At 52.6% G+C, this 20,472-nt stretch overlaps 1 protein-coding gene across 1 annotated transcript; it reads right to left on the bottom strand.

The window, feature by feature from the left end:
- Positions 1-11,770: 11,770 nt before the first annotated feature.
- On the bottom strand, positions 11,771-16,834 carry NXPH3 (neurexophilin 3). Its single transcript, XM_064271193.1, has 2 exons — positions 16,669-16,834; positions 11,771-14,285 (listed from the first exon to the last, which is right to left on the bottom strand). Exons 1-2 carry the CDS (start codon positions 16,720-16,722, stop codon positions 13,581-13,583), a joined length of 759 nt encoding a protein of 252 aa, XP_064127263.1. The 5' UTR covers positions 16,723-16,834; the 3' UTR covers positions 11,771-13,580.
- Between the last annotated feature and the right edge of the window lie 3,638 nt (positions 16,835-20,472).

Here is a 20,472-nt window from a genome sequence, read left to right as displayed (position 1 = left end):
GTTTTTAATTATAGGTTTATACAATTTAATTTTTAATAATGGCTGTGTTTAACAACCATCTCTGAAAATTCCTAAAAATTTAACATTCAACTCTAGAGAGGCAGCGTGAGCCTGCGCTAGTGCACCCCGGGTATGGTTTCAAATTCGTCTTCCAACATCTGTGTGCCTCGTTATTTCCTGTTACCCCACAGTACTTTAAAATGTACTTAGGTAGCTTAATGGCACAATTAAAAACTGTGTATTTAGATCTCTATATGACATTGATAACGTGAACCAGTAAGTCTTGGACAGTTTCGTGTCTGTGGGTGAATTAGCACATTTTTATTTATATCTCTCACCAGTACTGCACACTTTATTGAACGCACACTTTATTGAAACACTAATAAAAAATAAGCACATCACCCGACATTATCTGCAGCCATTCCGGGGATTATGGCACCCATAGTGCGTCGTCCCTGGCCCATCACTTCTGAACAAAAGTTTAAAAAAAGAAAAAGAGGAAGGGTATTTTGAGAGTGGTTAGCATGCCAGTGGGTAATCCCCAGCGTTTTCTACTCCCACCAAAGTTTAAGAACCTCAGCCTTGGTTTAGCCTTCTAAGAAAGAGTTTTTACAGTCCTGCCTGTTTTCTTTACCAATAAGCGTTTATACATTCGATATGCAGTATGCTGGGGACTGTGCTAGCTACTGAGGACTCCATGGTGAATAAAACTGACTGCTCCTTGCCCTCATGGAGCTTAGAGTCTAATGGGACAAGAACATCCTTAATATCCCACAAATGCATAATGTCAAACCATGGTAAGTACTGTGAAAGAAATACATAGGATGCCATGACAGCTTGCAAGTGGGGTCTTGATCTTGTCTGGGGGATCCAGAAAGGCTTTCCTAAGAAAACAGCTTTTGAAGTGAGAGCTGAAAGATGGAAGTTGTCAACTTGGGAAAGTCAAGGAAGCACATTCTACACAGAGGGAGTTGCATACATAAAGCTCTGAGGCAGGAGCCCTTGGTGTGTTCTTAGAGCCCAGACAAGGCTGGAGGTCTGGAACGTGAGAGGATGTGAGTGCAGACGTGTGAGAGCAAGTTTGAAGCCTAATCTGGCAGGGCCCTGTAGTTCACATTTAGGATTTAGGTACTCAGAGCTATGGGAAAACCATGGAGGGTTTTAAGTAGGAGGGGATGACAAGATTTACATTTTAATAAGATCTTTGGCTAGAGTATAAAGCAGATTAACACATTGGGGTTGGGAGTGGAAGAAGGCAAGAGATGATGGAACTTGAACTAGGGAGGTGGCAGAGCTGGAGAAGAGCAGATACGTTTGAGAGGTTTGGGAGGCAAATTTGGCAGAATTTAATGATGGATTGGATAGAGTAAGGAAGAGGGGGTTTCTAACTTGTGTAACTAAGATGGATTCACCAAAATAGAGATCATTGTGAAGATAAGTTTGAGGGAAATTAAATTCATTTTGGGCCTATTGCTTATGAGATGCCTTGAGAATTACAAATTGAGTTATCGGGGGGATGTTGAATTTATGAGCCTAGCACTTAAAGGAGAGGTCTGGACTGGAGAGCTTGTTCTGGGAGATACTGGTTTATAGGTGGAGTTGAAGTTCTGGAATGTGCTAGATCACCAAGGAAGAGTATAGAGTGAAGAGAGAAGGGGGCCCAGGATTAAACCTCAAGGAACTCATAAATGACCAGTAAAAGAAGCTAAGCCACAAAGGAGCAGTAGCCAGAGATATATAGGAATTAAAAATGAAGTCAAGAGAACCAAAGTAAAAATGTTTTGAGGAGGGAATACAGACAGTCCCCACATTACGAAAGTGGTTTCCATTCCTAAATCTGCCTTCAAATTGAATTTGTATGTAAATTGAAACAGGAATGGTTTGTATCTAATGACAGTCAAATGTTTGTCTTAGTGTATAGTATATACTGTACCTTTCTATCCATAAAAAACACTTCTAAATACACTAAAACATCTTTAACATAATCATACAGTAATAATAATGTTGCAAAGTAGCGCCACTTTGAACAATTGTATGTACCTCAAATCTTTAATATAACAGGCTTTACCGGAGTTGGTTCGTAACTACGAGTTGTATGTAACCTGAGGACTGTCTGTAGTTAAAAGCATCCAATGTTGTTGAATAAGACAAGAATAAATTCCCATGGAAGCCATTAGTGACCTTAGCCAGGGCCATTTCAGGGGAGGGACCCATTGGGGTAAGGTAAGGAGTGGGTGGGAGGTGAGGAAATGGAGGCTGGAAGTACAGGCAAGATTTTGAGGCTGTAAGGAGGACGGCATTAAGGCGGTAGTAATGGGAGAAGGAAATTGAGTAGGGGGAAGTGTTTTATTTTTTTCTATAGAATAAAAGAACCAGTTGCTGGCTAGTCAGCTCAGACTCTTGGTGACCCCATGTGTGTCCGAAGAACTGTGCTCCGTGGTGGGGGGTGGGCAGTGGTGGTTCAGTGGTGGAATTCTCACCCCTCATGCGGGAGACCCAGTGATTTCTGGCTAATACACCTACCTCAAGCACAACCATCATCCGTTTGCCAGTGGAGGCTTATGTGTTGCTATGATGCTAAACAGGTTTCAGCGGAGCTTCTAGACTAATACGGACTAGGAAGAATGGTCTGGCAATAGGAAGAATGGTCTGGCAATCTACTTCTGAAAGCCAGCCAGTGAAAATCCTATGGATCACAAATGATCATGGGGATGGTGCAGGACTGGAAAGTGTTTTGTTACGTTGTGCATGGGTTAGCTTGAAGGCAGCTGACAGCAACGTAGGATGAAAAAGACATGAGCCTATTTAAAGCTAATGGGAAAGATCCAGTAGAAAGGAATAGATGAAAGATCCAAGAGCTAGTAAAGGGGATGATCTCTATCATACCCTGAGGTTCTGAGACTGCTAGGGAGAGGCAAGACAGAGGGGAGACCCGGAGCTGGTGCAGAGTGGGCCTTCGATAGGAAGAGGAGGGACAGCTCCTCTATCTGGGTATGAGGAAAGTCCTGCAGAAACAATGGGTGTGTTTGTCTGGAGGTGGGAAATTGAGCAAAGTTTACATGTGGTGACTTGTATGTTTTACAGTGTTAAGTAGGAAATCCAGTCAATGGCTGAGAACTCCAGGGAAAGGCCGGGGGCCTGGATGCGTGATCCGAACTAGTTGGGGAGCAGTTGCTAAGTGTGCAGGCGGCACTGAGGGTCCAGCCAGGTTGGTGTTCAAAGAGCCTGGCTCTGATCTTCCTCCATCACTCATGATCCTGGCCAAAGTACCCATCTGTGTAAGCCTCAGTTTTCTCATCTATGGATGTATCTCATAGGATTATGAGAAAATACATGTACAGTACTTAACATGGTGCCTGGCATTTAGTGAAAATTTCCAGAAGGGCGAACTGCTGCTAATGTTATTGCTATGTAATTATTGTTTCTAACCTCAGCCATATGTGGCCTTTGAGTTCATTTCCTTTTAGGATTCGTTGGAATGGAATATGCACCTGTAGCGAGACACTAAGATGAGTACCTTTGGGGGTGTGGGGATCTTCTGAAGCAGGATTAAATCTTGCAAAAGCATCTCAGTGGACCAGCTACCTGGAATCCTGCGAGGGTCTGAGTTTCCACGAGCTCTCACCTGTTGTAATGTATGGAAAAGCGAGAACCCACAGAGATCCCAGGAAAGACCCAGCCTGCGTGGAATTGGTCACCTGGAAATAGCTTTCAGTCTCCATTTATAGTCATCAGGGTAGTCGTCATCAGAATCCCCAAAAGGTAGGAGCACGTGACATTAGGCATCCCAGAGTGGAATGTAAGGAGCAGGGTAGAAGTGCCTCAGTTTGCAGATGTGGGAATAGGGCTTGGGGAGGGGAAGTAAGTAGTTTGGGGCCCAGGAGCCCTGTTTTTTGGGCTGCTGTTGTCTAACGAGGAGCCAGGGAAAGATGGATACCAAAAACCAAACCAAACCCATTGCCATCAAGTCAATTCTGACTCATAGCAACCATATAGGGCAGAGTAGAACTGCCCCGTAGGGTTTCCAAGGAGCGGCTGGTGGATTCGAACTGCTAACCTTTTGGTTAGCAGCTGTAGCTCCACTATCTTTTGCTTCTTTTTTTCCTCTCCTTTTCCGCCTCTCTTCTTCCCTCCTTCTGGAGCATAGAAGTTCCATTTATTTCTCCCCTGTTTTCCTAGAGATTTCCTTCCCTATCTCCAGCCCCACTCACTAGAGTGACATCTTGAGCCTGATCCTGCTGCATTAAAAAAAAAACAAACCTGCCTACAACGAGCCCTCCAGTTCTGATCTCCGCTGAGATGTGGCAGATGGCAGAGCCTGACTGAGCGGCAGTGGCCCCCCCACCCCCACCCCAGGCCTGGGAGCTGCCAAGACTGGTAAATGGGGCATTTATACCTCTCCACAATCTTGTACACCCTTACCCACCCTGACCGAAACCAGGACCATTCTCTTCTACCGCAAACGCAGCCTGGAAGGGCTTAGCTGCCTCTTTACCTGTGTCTCTTCTCCTTTCCTTTCTCCCATTTCTGTGAAAGACTCCCACGATAGAAATTGAGTTCAGAGTTAATTCAGGACTTCCTGACCAGCCCTGTGTGCACCCCAGGCTCTTGGCCCCTCTTAAAGTGTAGAAGAAATAGTCACTCAAGGCCCGGTCCTCAGGGTGCTTGCCATGTGACAAAACAGACATGGCCCTCACACTCAGGATTACAACCCAAGACGGGCATGTCTCATTGAGTTCACAAGGGGTCCTGGGGCCATGCAAGCTAATGAGAAGCTGTGATCATTGGGTGGAGGTGATGAATTCGGGTGAGGAGAGCAGGGAGCTGGGTTTGAGATCAATGCATGGTGGGGGTTGGGCAGTGGCAGCAGGATTGTGGGCTAGGTGAGGCAGGAGGACGCCCCTGTCTCAGCCTGGGGAGCACATGTGGCTGACTGCTCTCTGAATATTAAACTCTGTGTGCTTCTAAAATAAAGACCCTTTGGCCACTGCTTTCTCCGAGCCTGCTTTATGCCTACATATAGATGTCCCAGAGGGAAAGGCACAGATGAAACCCCTCTGTGCACTGGAAGGAGCTTCTAGAGGGCCTATAGAAGTGGGACTGTGGGCCCAAGGGGCAGTGGGAATGCAACCGGGTGCCCCATTTCTTAACCAAAACCAAAAGCCAAACCCTTGCCATCGAGCTGATGCCAACTCATGGCGACCCCTTGTGTTAGAGTAGAACAGCTCCATAGGATTTTCTTGGCTGTGATATTTATGGAAGCAGATTGCCAGGCCTTTCTTCCACAGAGCTACTAGGTGGGTTCAAACCACCAACCTATAGGTTAGTAGTTGAGCACAAACTGTTTGTGCCATCCAGGGACCTTGCTTCTCGACCAGAATCAAGGAAGACCAAAGTAGCATCTTTTTTATAAGTGCCTCATCTATGGACCAGGACAGACTTGTGACTTCCCTCTAGGGGTTTTTCCTGCACATTCTCCCTGTAGCAAAGAATGATGGAGCCAATGACCCTTCTTCTCCCTACCTCCCACCCAGGCTTAACCAGGATCAGGAAGGGTGATACTGTGGAACTTCCTTCATAGCAGCTAACTTGAGCACTGACTGTGCCAAACATTGTTCCAAGTGCTTTACATGCTCCAACTTAAGCCTCACAACAACCCTCTGGGAAGTAAAGATCATCCCCATTTTACAGATGGAGAAACTTGCCCAAGGTCATATAATTAGGAAGTGACAGAGCAAGGATTTGAATCCAGGCAACCTGTCTCCAGAGCTCATGCTCTCAACTGCTGCACCACATGGCTGCCTGGTAAAGGAAAAGAGAAACCAGCCCCCTTCCTCTTCCAGTGAGGTCCTGGAGCCCACAACTCTGGAGTGCCCATGCACCCCAGTGGGGAGTGGGAGGGCCAAACAGGATCTAGACGGCAATAACCCTACACTGACGTGGCATGGTGCCTACAGCACAGAGCCAGTTCGATCTTCACAGTAACAATGTGAGCAGGTGGGGGAAGAAATACCATCAAGGCTCAGAGAGGTGAGGTCACTGGACCAAGATCACATGACAAGAAAGACTCAGATTCAAGTCTTCTCTAACAGCTGGGGCATGGCCTTGCTGTGACCCCGACGTGGCTCCCTAGGACTGAGCAGGCTTTTCTTTCCCAGATGGGGTACTGTCCAAGCCATGAAGGAGACCTTAGGCAAGAGAAGCTGGTACAAGGCAAAGAGAAACTTTGACTTTTCCTACAACTCTAAGTGACTCAGGGCAAGGTCCTGCACCTCTCTGTACCCCAGGAATTAACTTGGGCCCCGGACCTTTCTAGAGAAGACAACATACAATATCAGGGACAGGTGGGAAAAAGGGTGAACTGACACTGGCATGCTTCCATCATCATCTCCTGCCTTCACCCTCCCTGCCCTACTCTCTTCTAGCCAGGAGTACCTGGGAATGTTGGAGTGCAATGGTGTAGCAGCTTGTCTTCCTGTTGTCACTTCCTCTCCCAAGCTGGCAAAATAAAGGTTGTGATCATGCCTCAGTGCACTGTCCAATGAGGAAAATCAGGGCTGACCTCCCCTGGGGAGTTTCATGTGCCAGGACACCTGGGTTCAGGTAGCCTTCATTATGCCTCAGAGGAGCTACAGTCCTGCCTTTGGGAAGACTCCAGGCTAACCGGACAGGGGGAGGGGAGGCACATAACCCCTGCCCTCAAGCAATCTTAAGTCTGAGCGGAGAGACACCTGTTTGCAATCTCGTTAGTCTAGAAGGAGACCCCCACATTTCCTGCTCTGAGAGTCCCCAAGTTGGCATGGACACAGCATGCCAGACTTAGCCCAAGTCAGACAAGAGCAGGCCCTTTACAGCGAGCTGTGGTTTTCAGGGGTAACAGGAAGCAAGATGGAATGTGGGAGCTGGGGCAGAATTCTGGAAAAGGAAGGAGGGGAATGAGAAAGGTGGGAGCAAAAAGGACCAGTATTGGGGAAATTTATTCAGTCAAGTAAAAGGCACAGTGTCCTTGGCTTTAGCTTCGGAAGGAGAATCTTCGGAATTCTGTGTTGGGCCTCGTGGCTCCAACTCTCCTCCCTTGGGTTTCTCCTTCCTCTTGGGGTTTCTTGTTTCAATTCCAGCCACTGACATCACACTGGCTCCAGTGGAACTTTTCTTTTAATCCTGTGGCCCAGACATAAACCGAAACCTCTTCCCCTGGATCTCTCTGCAGAGTGGAGACCAGCTGGAACTTTCTGAGGCCTTGTTAAACAATATTTGTTTAATGAATAAGTACTAACGGAGAACAGAAGGGGTATTAGTGCACGATGTCCATGAGGCTTAAAAATAGCCCAGCTTACAGAGTCTGGTTGCTGAGTCTGCCCTTGCAGGGGCTTGGCAGACTCTGGCCTGGCCTGGGATCCTTCCTTCTGCCTTCACAGGGCGGAGCGAGTTGAGAGGTAGCACCGTGGATGTCCTTCCTTACAAGTCCCCAAGAAACCACATGGCCCTCTGCAGCCTACCTAAGTCACCCTTTTTTGCCTCCCATTCCCAGGTGGGTGACACTTTGAGGAACGACCCTGCTCACAGGGGACAGCTTTCCTCGGGCAGATGCAGAGGAACCCCATTTCTTAAGCCAGGCCAGCCAGGGAGAAATCAGAGCCATGCCTGCTCCTACCGTGAGTGTCCTGGGTAGGGCCAAGATCTCAGGAGGGCTCAGACCTGACCTTGAACAGGCTGGTCTTGGTGTAAGCAGGAAACCAACACTGACAGCTTCAGCTAGAGAGCCTGGTACTGAGCTCAGGGGCCTGGTTTACCACACTCTGCCACTAGGTGGTACTCCGTAGGCCAAGCTAGGAGCATGGGCTGCCCTGGCCATCCAATGCACCTGGTGCTCGCCAGGGTGGGAGAAGCTTCTCACAACCCTGGGCTTGCTGAGTGATGAAGGGGCGTCCACCACTCTGCCCTGTCAACACCCTCCTTCCATCACAGGCCCCCTTCTGCCTTGGACTTCCAAAGCTGTGTTGTTGCAGGTAATTAAAGCGTTTTAATTAAATTAGGATCCCATCTGTCTGGGAGCAGTCAGGCCCTTAACAAGGATTGTGTGTCACCAGTATCAGAATGTAGATAGGGACTCAGACATGTGGGGGCTGAATTTGGGGACTGGAGGCCTTTCAGATGGGTTAGAGCCCCTCGAGGGCTCCCTGCAATGCAGTAGCAACTTGTTCCACCTAAAAATGGAGGCTGTGTGCCTCGATGCTGGAGAAGGGAGGAGGTCCAGAGCTCTCCCCAGTTTGTTCTTGCCTGTGAGTCTGTAAAACCCCTCTGATGTGTGGCAAGCATTGTCTTAGTGCTACAGATGAGGAAACTAAGGTCCACAGAAGAGAAGCGCTCAAATACACTCACTGAATCAGAATTACATGTAACTGTGAGAAATGGAGACCTAAAGCATAGCGGCTTAAATAAGATATAAATTGGATTTTCTCTCACATGAAAGTCTGAAGGTAGACTTTCTATCCCATAAAATTTTCAGGAACCAAGACTTTTCCAGCTCACCACTCTGCCACCTCTATGGTGTAGGTCTTATCCGCCTGGTCTAAGACGGCAGCTAGAGCTCCAGCAATCCAGGGGTGGATTAACCAGGAAGCAAGGAATTCCCGGGTTTACTTGTGTTTACTTACTAACCTGTAGTGCACAATTTCACATGGGTTTCACCACATCTTTGGGTATCATGAGGCAGAACCAGGACAGAAACCCAGGATTTGTATCCCCAGCCTGGGGTCTTTTCACCTATCCACACCAGGAGCAAGGTCAAAATGAACATAAACTCATCTCCAAAAACAAAGAGAAGAGAGAGTAACACTTATTGAACAACTCATTTAATTTTCTCAGTGATGCTCCCAGGTATGTAGATTCCTAGTTTTGCATATATGGAGGCTCTGGGAGGTTATGTAATTTGTTCAAGGCCACCCAGCTAATAAGTGACAGACCCAGGATTGGGGCCCAGGTATAGCTTCCTGCCACACCCACGTTGCCTGCATTGGCAGCCTCTGTGGTTCAGGAGGTGCCAGCTTGTTTCTTGAGACCACCTGAAAGCCCTTAAACTAGGTGTCCTTCGCTTATATTATTATCAGACCAGCCTTGGAGCTTGGCAGCCCAATAGGCAACCGGGTCCCCTGTGGAATCAGAACCCACCCAACTGTGAGTACCAGGTCCCCTCTGGCATTTATGCCTTATCAGTGGTGGCAGCTGTCACTCCAGGGCTTTGGCACAGTTGGCAGGTGCCACCCCCACCCCAACTTGCCTCTTCCTGGTGGGGCTGGTGGTGCCTCTTTCTGCCCGTCACCCCAGCCCCTGGTTCTCTTGGCAGTACCACAGGACTCAAAATCTGTGGAAGTAACATTTCTCTCTCCCACTCCCAGTCATGACATTGGATTACTTTCCAACACAGAGGAACTGGTTCTGAGTATCCTCCACACACCCCAACACATGCCCACTCAATGACCCAGGCCGCTGGGCACCCGGTGACCTTCAGCTGCATCCAACTCCATAAACACGTTTCCCTGGCTTCCCTCCCCACCCACCCACCTACCTCATATAGCTCTGAGCAATGGGCCTCATGCAAGGTCACCAGCATCCTGCCAAGAAGGGGGAAGGGGTGACTCAGTTCCCGCTTGCTCATCCTGGGAAGGGAAGATGGGAGGGGGCGGGGAGAAAACCCAGACACCATTCACTTTTGCCTTGAGCTTCAATAAGAAGACTCAGCATTGCTGCCAGTTGGCCTACCATTTATTCCCTCTTATTAGCAGCACAGACTGCTAGGAAGAGTCACCGCATTAGAGAAGGAACACTGGGGCCAAGGCAGCGCCTTTGTGCAAAGCTGAAGGGCAGAGGCAGCCTCCAGGTGTTCTGACTCTTAGAAAAGAACAAGCATTCCTCTTCCTCCATATTATAGCTCTTGCCCTCAGGGGTATGCCAATCTAATGACAGAGGCACAGACCCTGGCCTCAGGGGCTCCCCAGGCTAATAAGGGAGGCATGAATTCCAGTTTAAGAGGTCCCCAGTCTGATGAGGGAGGCACAGACCTGATGGGCAGCTCCCCAGCTAAGTTGAGTGGCTAAAGGGGCAGGACCACGGGACCAGAACCTGGTGAATAAACAGTCTGAGGAGACTCCAGATTGCCCTAAAGGGCAGTGGCCAGGAAGGCTGCAGGGTTGGGGTGAGGCGAGGACCTAGGCCTTCTCTCTGTGGGAGGAGACAGGCTCCATCCAGAGAAATCTCCCCTGTGAGTGCCTGAATAACAAGAGTGAAAGGTCAGAGGACAAAAAGCATTGTATGGTGACTGAGGACCCCCAAGGAATGCCATAGAAATCATTTAACAAGGGCAGCAGGGGTTGGCGCCCTCCTAGCCAGAAGCAGTTGTAAGGACCAAGAGGCACAGGAAATAGGTGGTAGTGGCAAGAACAGTAGGGACTAGAGCACTATCCTGAAGAACCAAGCTTTGGGAAGAAATCCGTTTGCCAGATCCTAGCCGAGAAGAGTTACTAAGGAAGGCAGAAAAGAAGGGCTGAGCTGCAGAGTGTGTGTGTGGGTGAAATGAAGTTATTAAAATGGACCCACCCCCTGCGCAGACAGAACTCTCTGCCAGGCAGGCCTGGCCTTCCAGCTGTTGGCAGCATCTGGCTCTCCATGGGAGGACAAGAGCAGACGCGGGTGGGTCAGAGTGTCCCCCCAGGTCGTCCTGACAGTTCAGCCAGGACACACGGGGCAGGGGGCCAGGGCCACTAGTCCTACTTACTGCTCCTTCTCTCCCTCCAGTGCCCACAGGGCTGTGGGAGGTGCTGAGCTTCAGTGGGTATCCACAGGTAGGAAGAAGATGCAGATTCTAGAAGCCCTGATAGCCATGGCAGGGTCTAAGACTCCGGACCTCTCTGAGTTTGAAGCACTGAGTCATTCCCGGGATGGGCAGGGAGAGAGTGGCATGGAGGGTGATGCGTGTCCCAAATGTCTGCTCAGGAGAGACAGCTCCAGGAAGCAACATGCAGTGGAGAGCAGCTGGAATAGGAGGTGAGCTCAAGCTGCCTGCCTTTCTCCGGGCGCTTCATACAATGTGGGGCTTCAGCAAGGTGGCACCTAAGGCCCATCTCTGCTCTATAGTGTGTGAGGGGGAACAGGTCTGCACTGAGTGCTGATGGGCTGGGGCTGGCAAGAGCACCTTACCATAATGCTAGGACATTCCTCGACGTGGCTACCCAGCCAACAGGGATCCAGGAGACCTGGGCACTGCCCTCCCAAGGGAGCAGACCTAGAACAACCTTCAGCGAGCGGATTTTGATCTTGATGGTGGGGCTTCAGCCTTCCCTCTTGCTGAGCCCCAAAGGGCCCAGCTAATGCCTGGGCCAGGTGCCACCGACAGGAGTCATCCATCCCGAGGCCCCTCTCCTCTCAGTTGGGGGAGAAGCTGGCTGCTCCCAAGCCCCCTTGTGTCCCCACCCTAACCTGACCTGTTCTTTCACTAGCATGTTGTCAGATGAAAACCCTAATACCCTGATTCTCAGAAAGCTTCCTTGCCCAGGAGGCGCCCCAGGGAAGAGCAGATGGAAATTACAACTGGGAGAGAGCATGGACAGGGTCTCCTCTCCTAGTGAGTCAGAGCCAGAATGGAATGGAGAGGTCATCTGAGAGTGGCCCCTGGGCCAGCAGCATCAGCATCTTTCTGATACTCATTAGAAAAGCGAATTCTTAGGCCCATCCCCAGACCTACTGAATCAGAGAGTCTTGGGTGGGGCCCGTAACCCTTGTTATAACACAGCCTCTAGGTGATTCTGATGTACACCCACAGTTGAGAGCCACTGGACTAGGACTGCAGGGCAGCTGAGTTGGAATCGACTTGCCAACAATGGGTTGGTTTCAGGACTAGGCAAAGAGGAGTCCTGGTAGCACAGTGGTTAAATACTCAGCTGCTAACCGAAAGGTTGGCGCTTCAAATCACCAGCCACTCTGTAGGAGAAAGAGTAAAGGTTACAGCCTTAGAAACTCTATGGGGGCTATTCTACTCTGTCCTATAGGGTCACTATGGGTTGGAATTGGCTCTGTGGCAATGGGTTTTCAGGAGTAGGCACTTCATTTTATAGAGGAAGAAACCAAGAGAGACCCAGAGAGAATGGATTGGCCCCAGGTCACATAGCAAAATAATGACAGATCTAGGACAGTGCCTGCCCCCCATCTCTAGCCACTGCCCACTGCAAGGCCTACAGGGATGGCAATTCATGGAGGGCAACAAGGAACACCTTAATTGACCCATTCCTCCTGCCAGCTCTTCTTCCCAGAGCTGTCCTTGCAGATGCCACCCTACCCCCTACCAGTACCAAACTGTATTCACTTGGCTTTTCCAGAGCTGGATCTGACAGCCTGGGAAGGGGACTGGAGAGGGAGCCTGAAACCCTCAGTGAGCACAGCTCTGACAGCTGTTGGGGCCCTGTGACTCTGGTCTTCAGGAGCTGTCCTGCTGTGTCTGAGAAATGCTGCCTGCACCAGGAATGCATAGGTGGGCCCTTTCCCCTGGACAACTCAGACTCTAACATCCCGGGAAAGCTTTATTCCCTGATCCAGGAACAAGATTCTGCAAACAGAAGTCAACAACCAAGGCAATGTCACAAGATTTCCCCTCCCCTCCCCCCACCCACAGACAGACACTACAAAGCAGATTCAGTACCTTCCCACAGTCCAGCTCACCCAAGCTGCTAAAGGCCCCACAGGGAGTGAGGAGGCTGCAGCCCAGTCTGATGGGCAAGGTTGACTGTTGAGGGACCACTCACTGGGACAAGGAAACTCCCAGAGGAGCCAGCAGGGGGTGGGGTTGGGAAGGGACACATGGCACCCCCGTGGGCTTCCACTTGTGGCCTCTGGTGCTGGGAGGACCACGATTGCCCTCTATCTCAGCCCAAGGACTGGTGTCCCTTCAGCAAGAGGCTGGATGTGAGTGGGGAGCACTGGCAGAAGAGGGAATTTTGGAGAGGGGTGGCATAGCCAGAGGCAGATGGTCTATTTATTTGTTGAGACATCAAAGACCCCAAGGGCCACCATGTCAGCCTCATGCTGTGCTAGTTCAAGACAAGGGGCTTAGCACTGCCCACTGGACTGGGCTGAAGAATTCTTCCTGCCCCCTCCCTATCCCTGACTCTCAGGAATCCTGTTCTCAGCCATTATTAGTTGTCCCCTTGGGTTCCACACTGAAGAAGTGCCCCCACTTCTTGTTACTGTCCTTTCTCAGAGTGTTAGGGAGGGAGCCAAGGTCTTAGGCTCTTCTCCATGACTAGCTGGGGGCTACAATGGTCTTGTCCCAGAGGCCTCCTGGAACTAGCATCTTCCTGTCTGTCAGCGTGGAAAGCCCCAGAAGGCTGCTCCTGTGCTCTAGGCGCTCCAGAACCTCAGGTTGGGACCGGCATATGGGACCCCTTCCCCTCCACTTGAGATATGGCCCTGGCCCCACTTGGCATCTCCTCTTCTCCACCCCCCTCCCTGCCCAGTGTCGACACAGATGGCTCCCTGCCTGGGCAGGCCTGCCTTCCAGCCCTGGCCTGGCCTCTGTGGCCTGCCCAGCGTCACCCAGAAGGATAGTAGGGGGTATCACTATGGTAGTTGTAATCTGGGCACACCTTCTGCACCAGCCGGTAGTCCGTGCTGTAGAAGGCAATGTAGACGCAGACGACTTTGAAGGGCTGGGAGCAGCTCCAGGTGGCTGAGCTTTGGGAGTGGTCTCGGGAGCAGGTCTTGGCTGGGTCGTGGGTGCAGAGCGAGGTCCGGCGGCCCCGTTCCACCTTCTCCCACTCCATTCGGCAATTGAAGATCTTGGAGGCTTTGGCTTCGATGAAGATCTGCTGCTCCTGGTGGAACTCCACAGCCTTGCTGGGGGGTACGAGGCTGATGGAGATGTTGCCCTGGCCCGTAGCATTGTGTCGAAAGTAGACGCTGAAAGTCCCGTTGCCATGGTCCACGATCTTCCCTGTGACAAGCAGGTTCAGGGCTACTGTCTTGATGTTAGAGTAGAAGTCCCCCCAGCCAAAGATCTTCTTCACCTTGGCGGAGGGTTGGGGGCTATGGACTGGGCGATTGGGGGGCTGCCCAAGGACCCCCCATGTCTCCCCAGGTGGAGCCAGCAGGCCTAGGAGGGTGGAATTGGCCACAAGGCGAGACTTAGGTGAGATGTGGCCCCGCTTTCGAGGAACCCGGGGCCGAGGCTGGCTCTCATGGTCATTGTGCTCAGGGTCCTCCGAGCCAGGCGGACCATCATCCTGGCCACAGATGACCTATGGAAAGAGTTGGGAGGAGAGTGAGAGCTCTGTCCCCAGAGGATCCAGGCATTCACCCCATGCTCCTCTTCACCAGCATCATTGCTGTCCCTAACCCTTCCACTCTGACTTGGCACTGAGGAGCCCCTGCACGTTGCCCACTTATGTTGGGGATCAAGCATGTACTCTGGCTCGTTTCATGGTCCCATCTCATGTTCTGATGAGGTTATTTCCAATTCCTCTCCCCACAGTCCTGCCTCTGTTCAAAGTCCATAAGGATGGTTGAGAATTCTCTCCAGTGGATGGCTGCACCACAGGCACCTGGTTTCTAACGCCAGGGAGTCCCCAGGGAGGCCCAGCTTCTGATCTTGGGAGAACCCTCACCCGATGATAGAAGCATCATCCCTGAGCTGAGAGAGCCCCAATCTAGTAAAAGGGGTAGAGTCCGTGCCTCTGTGAAATTCCCAGGCTGATCGGGGAGGCAGAGTCTCTACTTTCAAGAAGCCCTGAGTCAGATAGGGAAGCTCCATGCCCATCCTGTGAGGGCCCTGGGTTTGACAGGAGAGGTACAGTTACCACCTTTAGGGACTTCCTAGCTTGGTGGTGGAGATACCACCCTACCCTAGGTTAGTTTTTATACTCAGATGCAAAGAGAATCCACAGATAATGGACCAAGTGAACCCAGTGAGATTCTTTCTCAAGTACAAATGCAGTTTAGGTTCTGGCAGGAGGACTGGGGGGAGACCTGGAGTGGTTCCACACCCAAGATGGCGGAGGGTGTGAGAAGCCAAATAGCTCTCTGGGGAACATTGATGATGACATGCCAAGACTTCACTTGCATTATCAGGTAGGAGTTCTTATTATTCCCATTTTGCAGGTGAGGACACCAGTTCTCTGAGGTTACATCACTACAAGGCTAAGGTCACAGAAGGACCAAGTCAGCCCTCCCGTTACACTGCACATTCCAAGCCAGATGTGTTCTTTTAAAGGGGTTTTAACCAACCCCCATCCCCACACGGAATCTCCTGCAAAACACCTTGTGAGGCTCCTCCTGCCTCTGCTGAGTCAGCTAGGGCCTCTGGAAGCTTCCTGGAAGAACTGTAGGAAAGGCCTCAGTCCGGCCTGACCCAGCTGAAACACCCATGGCTTTGGAGGGCCTCAGGGAGTTGACAAGTTTTCCTGAGGCATTCACCATGTGTTTGCTTGATTTTGAAAGAAAGTCATCACTCTATGTGTCTGCATTACCAGCACCAGGGGCACCAGCTCATAGCTGGGCAGCATCTGGATCTGCTGGTCACCCTGGGATGAGCGTGGGACAATGTCTGATGGTCTGGGGTCTGGAGGGTTCCAAAAGAGCTTTGGGTCCTCATGCCCCCTGTTCTGGCTCGTGCCATGGCTATGCCCGTCTCACTCAAGACTGGCCCTGCCTGCCAGGCCCCAGGGATAGGGTGGAGTAGAGGGACAGCCAGAAGGGGAGGCTCATGGGGCTGGGCTCAGGGCTCCAGAACTGTGTGCACTTGTTCCTGGGGCCCAGCAGCTTCGCTGGAGAATAAAAAAGGGCCGTCGGTGAGGATGTGAGAAGGGAAGGTTAGTGAACACAGCGAGCTGGGGTGAAGGCAAAGGAGAATATTGTTCAGAGAGAAGGTGCAGATTCAGATGCAGGGCCCGGAGCTTATCCATGACAGGATTGTGCGTGTGTGGTGGTGGGGGGGGCGCTCGACCAGAGGGGAGTTAAGCCCTGGGCTGGGGTCGGGGGTGGGATGCCCCGGCGTGCTGGCCCTGGGAAGTGGTGAGCCAGCGCTCGGGGAGCGGGCTCTGGGCGCTCCGCTCAGCGGCCGCGAGCGCCTGGGGCGGGAGACGCCTGCCCGGGTCCTGTGGGGCTCTGGCTGCGCGCAGCCGGGAGAAGAGAGGAAAACAACAGGCGGGGAGGGAGGGAACGGGAGGGAAGGCAGGAGCGAGGGACGCGGCGCCCCCTCAGCGCGTTGGGGGACCCAGAGCCGGGGTCCTCTGGGTCCACGAGGGCAGTCGAAAGGTCCACGCCCCCCTGACCTGGCTGTTCACGGGCTCCACAAACCACCCCCCTTCCGCGCGTCCCAGGCGCGGGGCAGGGGTCGGCTAACCCTTGGCGACCCGCTCCCAGCCTTTTCCCTAGTGCTGGTCGCACCTCTCGCCACCAGCAACGGAGTGGGTGGGCCAGCCGAGCACCCTCTCCCCGCCCCTATTAACCCTTCCAGTCCAGTCTCTGGCCTCGTACCCGCCCTCTCCCCCAGCCTCCAGTCTCTCTCCCCAGCCCTAGGATGGTGTAGGGAGGGAGAAAGTTTCTGGGCACCGAAGCTTGCCTTGCTCTCCCCCTACCCTCCGGGCCCGCGCCCCAGCGCCCAGGCCCCCGCAGCCCACTCACCAGATAGAGGCTGCCCTGTACTAGGAACACGAAGCAGCAGCGAGTCAGTTGCATCTTCCTTCTCTGCTCTCGTGCCTTTTCTCGCCTCTTTTCCTTTCGGGGTCCCAGGCCCCCTCTTCACCCTTGCTCCTTCAGGCACGCGGTCCCATGCTCCGGGCCCCCGGGGCTGGCGGCCCTCCCCGTTGCCAATCGCCCAGGACCGACCCCGCCCCCTTCGGTCCAGCTGTATAGCCACCGCCCCCCTGCCCTAGTCCAGCTGCGCGCGGCGCCGCCCCCGAGGTCCCAGATGTGCGCCCCGAGCGCCTCGAAGGGCCCCAGCTGCGCGGTGGCTCCGCTGCTCCAGATATGGGCTTGGCGCCCCCCTCGGTTCCAGCTGCGCCGCTCTCGCCCAGATGTGCTGGGGACCCGCGCGCGCACCCGTCCCCGGTTTAATTCCCCAAGCCAGACGGCCCCTCCCGCCCCGTCGCGGCGCGCCCCCTGGCGGACGCCCCTAACCGAGCCGAGCTGAGCCCTGGCCGCCCGCTCCCGGTGCAGCGCCCCGCCAGACTGGAGCGCTCCTGGCGCCCGGGCGGCTCCAGCTTCGTCGTCCCTCCCACCAGCGGCGGCGGCGGCGGCTGCGGCGGCAGGTACAGTGAGCCCAGCCGGTTACCTCCGGAGTTAACTCCTCCCCTGCCGGCCCGTAGCCTGGGGACCTGGGACTCTCTCTAACCAGCCACAAAGGGGCAAGTTGCGGGGTCGGAGTAACTCTCTTGGGGCCAAAGAGAGAGAATGATGGCCAGGGAATAGAGACCCTATCTTTTCCACCCCTCTTGCAGGGCGCGTATTCCGTTGGAGCGGGCATCGGGAATGTGCTGCCTTCCCCCTCGCCCGGGAGGCCTGGAATTTGGAAAGGTCATTTTTTCCAAACCCATTCTAATAACAGGAAAAAAAAAAAAAAAAGAGCCCTCCTTATTGTCAAGGTAGCTTATCTGCACAGCCTAAAGGCCACTTTCTCCCTGCAAGACTTGCTTCAGTGCTGAGGGAAGTTCTTATAACTGTCTAACCTGCACTCCTTTTGCTATAATGTCAGTTCCCGTCTTTTCTCCCTTACTCGAGGGGCTGGGGTAATCCCCTGGCCCTCTCAGTCCAATCTTCGTGACAAGAAGCTTTTGGGTTTCTTCAGCCTCTCCTCTCTTCTCTGGGGCCCTGGTTGAAAAGGCTGCTAGGGGCCAGGCAGGATTTTGAGGCTGGGACCTGGAGTAAGCTTCCAGAGAAACTGGAGAGGGGTGGGCATGGCCTTCCTGGAGGCTGCCTCTCCATTCTTCACACCTTACCCCTCCCTGTGGCCCAGCAGTTGGCCAGGCTGCGAGATGGGGCTCCTTCCCCGTTGGGGTCCTTGCAAACCTCCAGGACAAAGAGGAAGAACAAGATCCTGATCTGAGATTACCAAAGGTAGGCCCGTTCCCCATCACCTGCACTCCTTATCTCAGGTCTCCCTACAGTCCCAGGGTTCTTTTAGTCTTTGGAAAAATCAAAGATCAGGCCCTAGCACCCCTTGGAGACTATGAGGATGAGAAGTACCCCATCATTTGGAGTGGCCCCCAGCCTGGACTGGGCCTGTGGGGTACAGTGGGTGGTTGCTTCGCTGTGGCCCTCCAAGGCCTAGCTTGGTCCCTGGCAGCAGCCCCCAGCACGCACCCAGCCTCCTCCCCCACCATCTGCCAGGCGGGTGCGAGGGGAATGCAGATGAATCTTAATATCAGCCTGGGCCAAGTGCAGTAAGGGAGACAGATCCTGCAGAAGACAGAGAGCATCACAGAGCCCCCTGCGTTCCCTAGGCACCCTGGGCTGTACCAGGATTCAGCAGCCCTTACCTGGTTGGGGAGGGGGGCATGCATACCTAGTCAAGGACCCTCAAAGCCAGGGGAAGGGTGGAACAGGTAAATCCTTGTCTGGCCTTGCAGCCCCTATTCGCCTGGGAGGGAGAAGCTGTCGGCCTGTGTGTGGGCAGCTGGTTCCGGTGCACAGCGAGGCAGAGGCGGAGTGGGGCCTACTCCTTGTCCATCTCCAGGAGGTCCTGCCCCCTGGAGAGAAGTGTGGCCCAGCAGAAAGAGCACAGACTTTCAGGCAGACAGCCCTGGTTTCCACTCCAGGCCTAGACCTTGGGCAGGTGGCTGCAGCTCTCCGATGCCAGTTTCCTGAGCTGTTGTTGCAAGAACGAAATGAGACAAACTGTGCAAACAAAGTGCAGGCACAATAGCTGGCGGACAGTCGTAGGAGTGCAGTAAACGGAAGCTCTCTCGTTTCCACTTCCCACACACTTGCTCTGGCAGCTCCTCCTGCCAGGCTTGCCCTCACTCCCCTCTTGGTCATTCCTAGCCTTCACTTCCTTCAAGTACCCCTTATGCATTCATCCATCAACCACTGGCCAAGTGTGTCTCCAGTGCCAGGCACCAGGCCAGGGGCTGGGATACAGAGATGAATGGGACACCATCCCTGCCCTCAAGGACCTCACCAGCCAGTGCAGAGCAGAGACAGAAAAATCGATAATTATAACAGCGTGGTGAGCAGACTAACAGATGCTTGTTCAAGGCATTACCAATGCACCAAGGAAGGGGGACAGGGTGCGGAGGGCTCAGGGAGGGCTTCCTGGAGGAGGTGAGGTCTGGAGGAAGTGAGATCAGGTTGTGAGGAAGAGACAGTCAAAGGCTACTCTTTGCAGGGGAACTGAATGATTGAAGGTCTGAAGGCTACAAGTGGAAGCACAGAGGGGAGACTGGAACTCAAGGCTGGGACCAGGAAAGGGAGGTTCAAAGGGTTGGGGTCTTTGTTCATGAAAAGCCTTTGAAGACTTTTAAGGGGTTGGTAATTAGAGTCAGATTTGTATTTTTTAAAAGATTTTTGAGAATTCATTAGCTATAGAGAGACTATAGGGTCGCTAAGAGTTGGAACTGACTTGATGGCACCTAACAATGACAACAACAAGAGGGAGGAAAAGCTTCTAAGTGGCACAAACGGCTTGCTCTCAGCTACTAACCTGAAGGTTGGCAGTTTGAACCCACCCAGTGGTGCTATGGAAGAAAGGCCTGGAGATGTGCTTCTGTAAAGATTACAGCCAAGAAAACCTTATGAAGCAGTTCTACTCTGTAACACATGGGGTCGCCATGAGTCGGAGTCAACTCAATGCAATGAGTTTTTTGTTTTTGTTTTTTGAAGAAAGAAGAGAGAGAGGGGACCAGTTCGGGGATAGACATGGTGGTCTGGGGAGAGAGAAAGAGAGGGGGACTGAAGACATCTTTAGGAAGCAAAATGATCAGGATTTGTGACTGATGTGAAGGAGGAAGAGAGAAAAGGGAGTCAAACCTGACCCCCGGGTTTCTGGCTCAGTCAACAGACTGCATGATTGCTGAGCAGGCATCACAGGCGGGGGGAGGGGGCAAGAAGAATGGGGTATGGGGAGGGGGCGGGGGGGCTGCTTTGGCCATGTCAGGTCTGGGTGCTGTTGGTCATCCAAGGGCAGAAGGAAGTCTGGCCTAGGGTTCTGTAGGCTTGGAGGGTGCAAGAGGAGCAAGGAGCGTGGATGGAGGAGCTCTGGGCACCCTGGCATTTAAGGGGTGGGCAGAGGAAGAGCAGACCCCAAGGATCCTGAGGAGGAACTGTCAGCCAGGGGCAAGAAGGATGGGTGGGGCTGATTCTGGAAGCAGTGGGATTCTCAAACTTGAATGTGCCAAGGAGGGTGGGGGTTATTGTATAATATGCAGATTCTAGGTTTCCACCTAGACAGCTTTAGTTTCTAGATGGGAGCCCAGGCATACGTATTTCTGC

This window comes from Loxodonta africana, chromosome 18 (genome assembly GCF_030014295.1).
Source record: "Loxodonta africana isolate mLoxAfr1 chromosome 18, mLoxAfr1.hap2, whole genome shotgun sequence".
In the NCBI taxonomy this organism is placed as follows: domain Eukaryota; kingdom Metazoa; phylum Chordata; class Mammalia; order Proboscidea; family Elephantidae; genus Loxodonta; species Loxodonta africana.
The sequence above is the reverse complement of the archived record's forward strand: the minus strand, read 5'-3'. Positions and strand labels throughout refer to the sequence as shown.

Bases quoted from the DNA above. Each gene is read 5' to 3' on its own strand.
- NXPH3 (XM_064271193.1), bottom strand. From the start codon at position 16,722: ATGCAACTGACTCGCTGCTGCTTCGTGTTCCTAGTACAGGGCAGCCTC. The intron at 14,286-16,668 runs GTGAGTGGGCTG...CTCTTTCCATAG, and splicing joins TACAGGGCAGCCTCTATCTG to GTCATCTGTGGCCAGGATGA.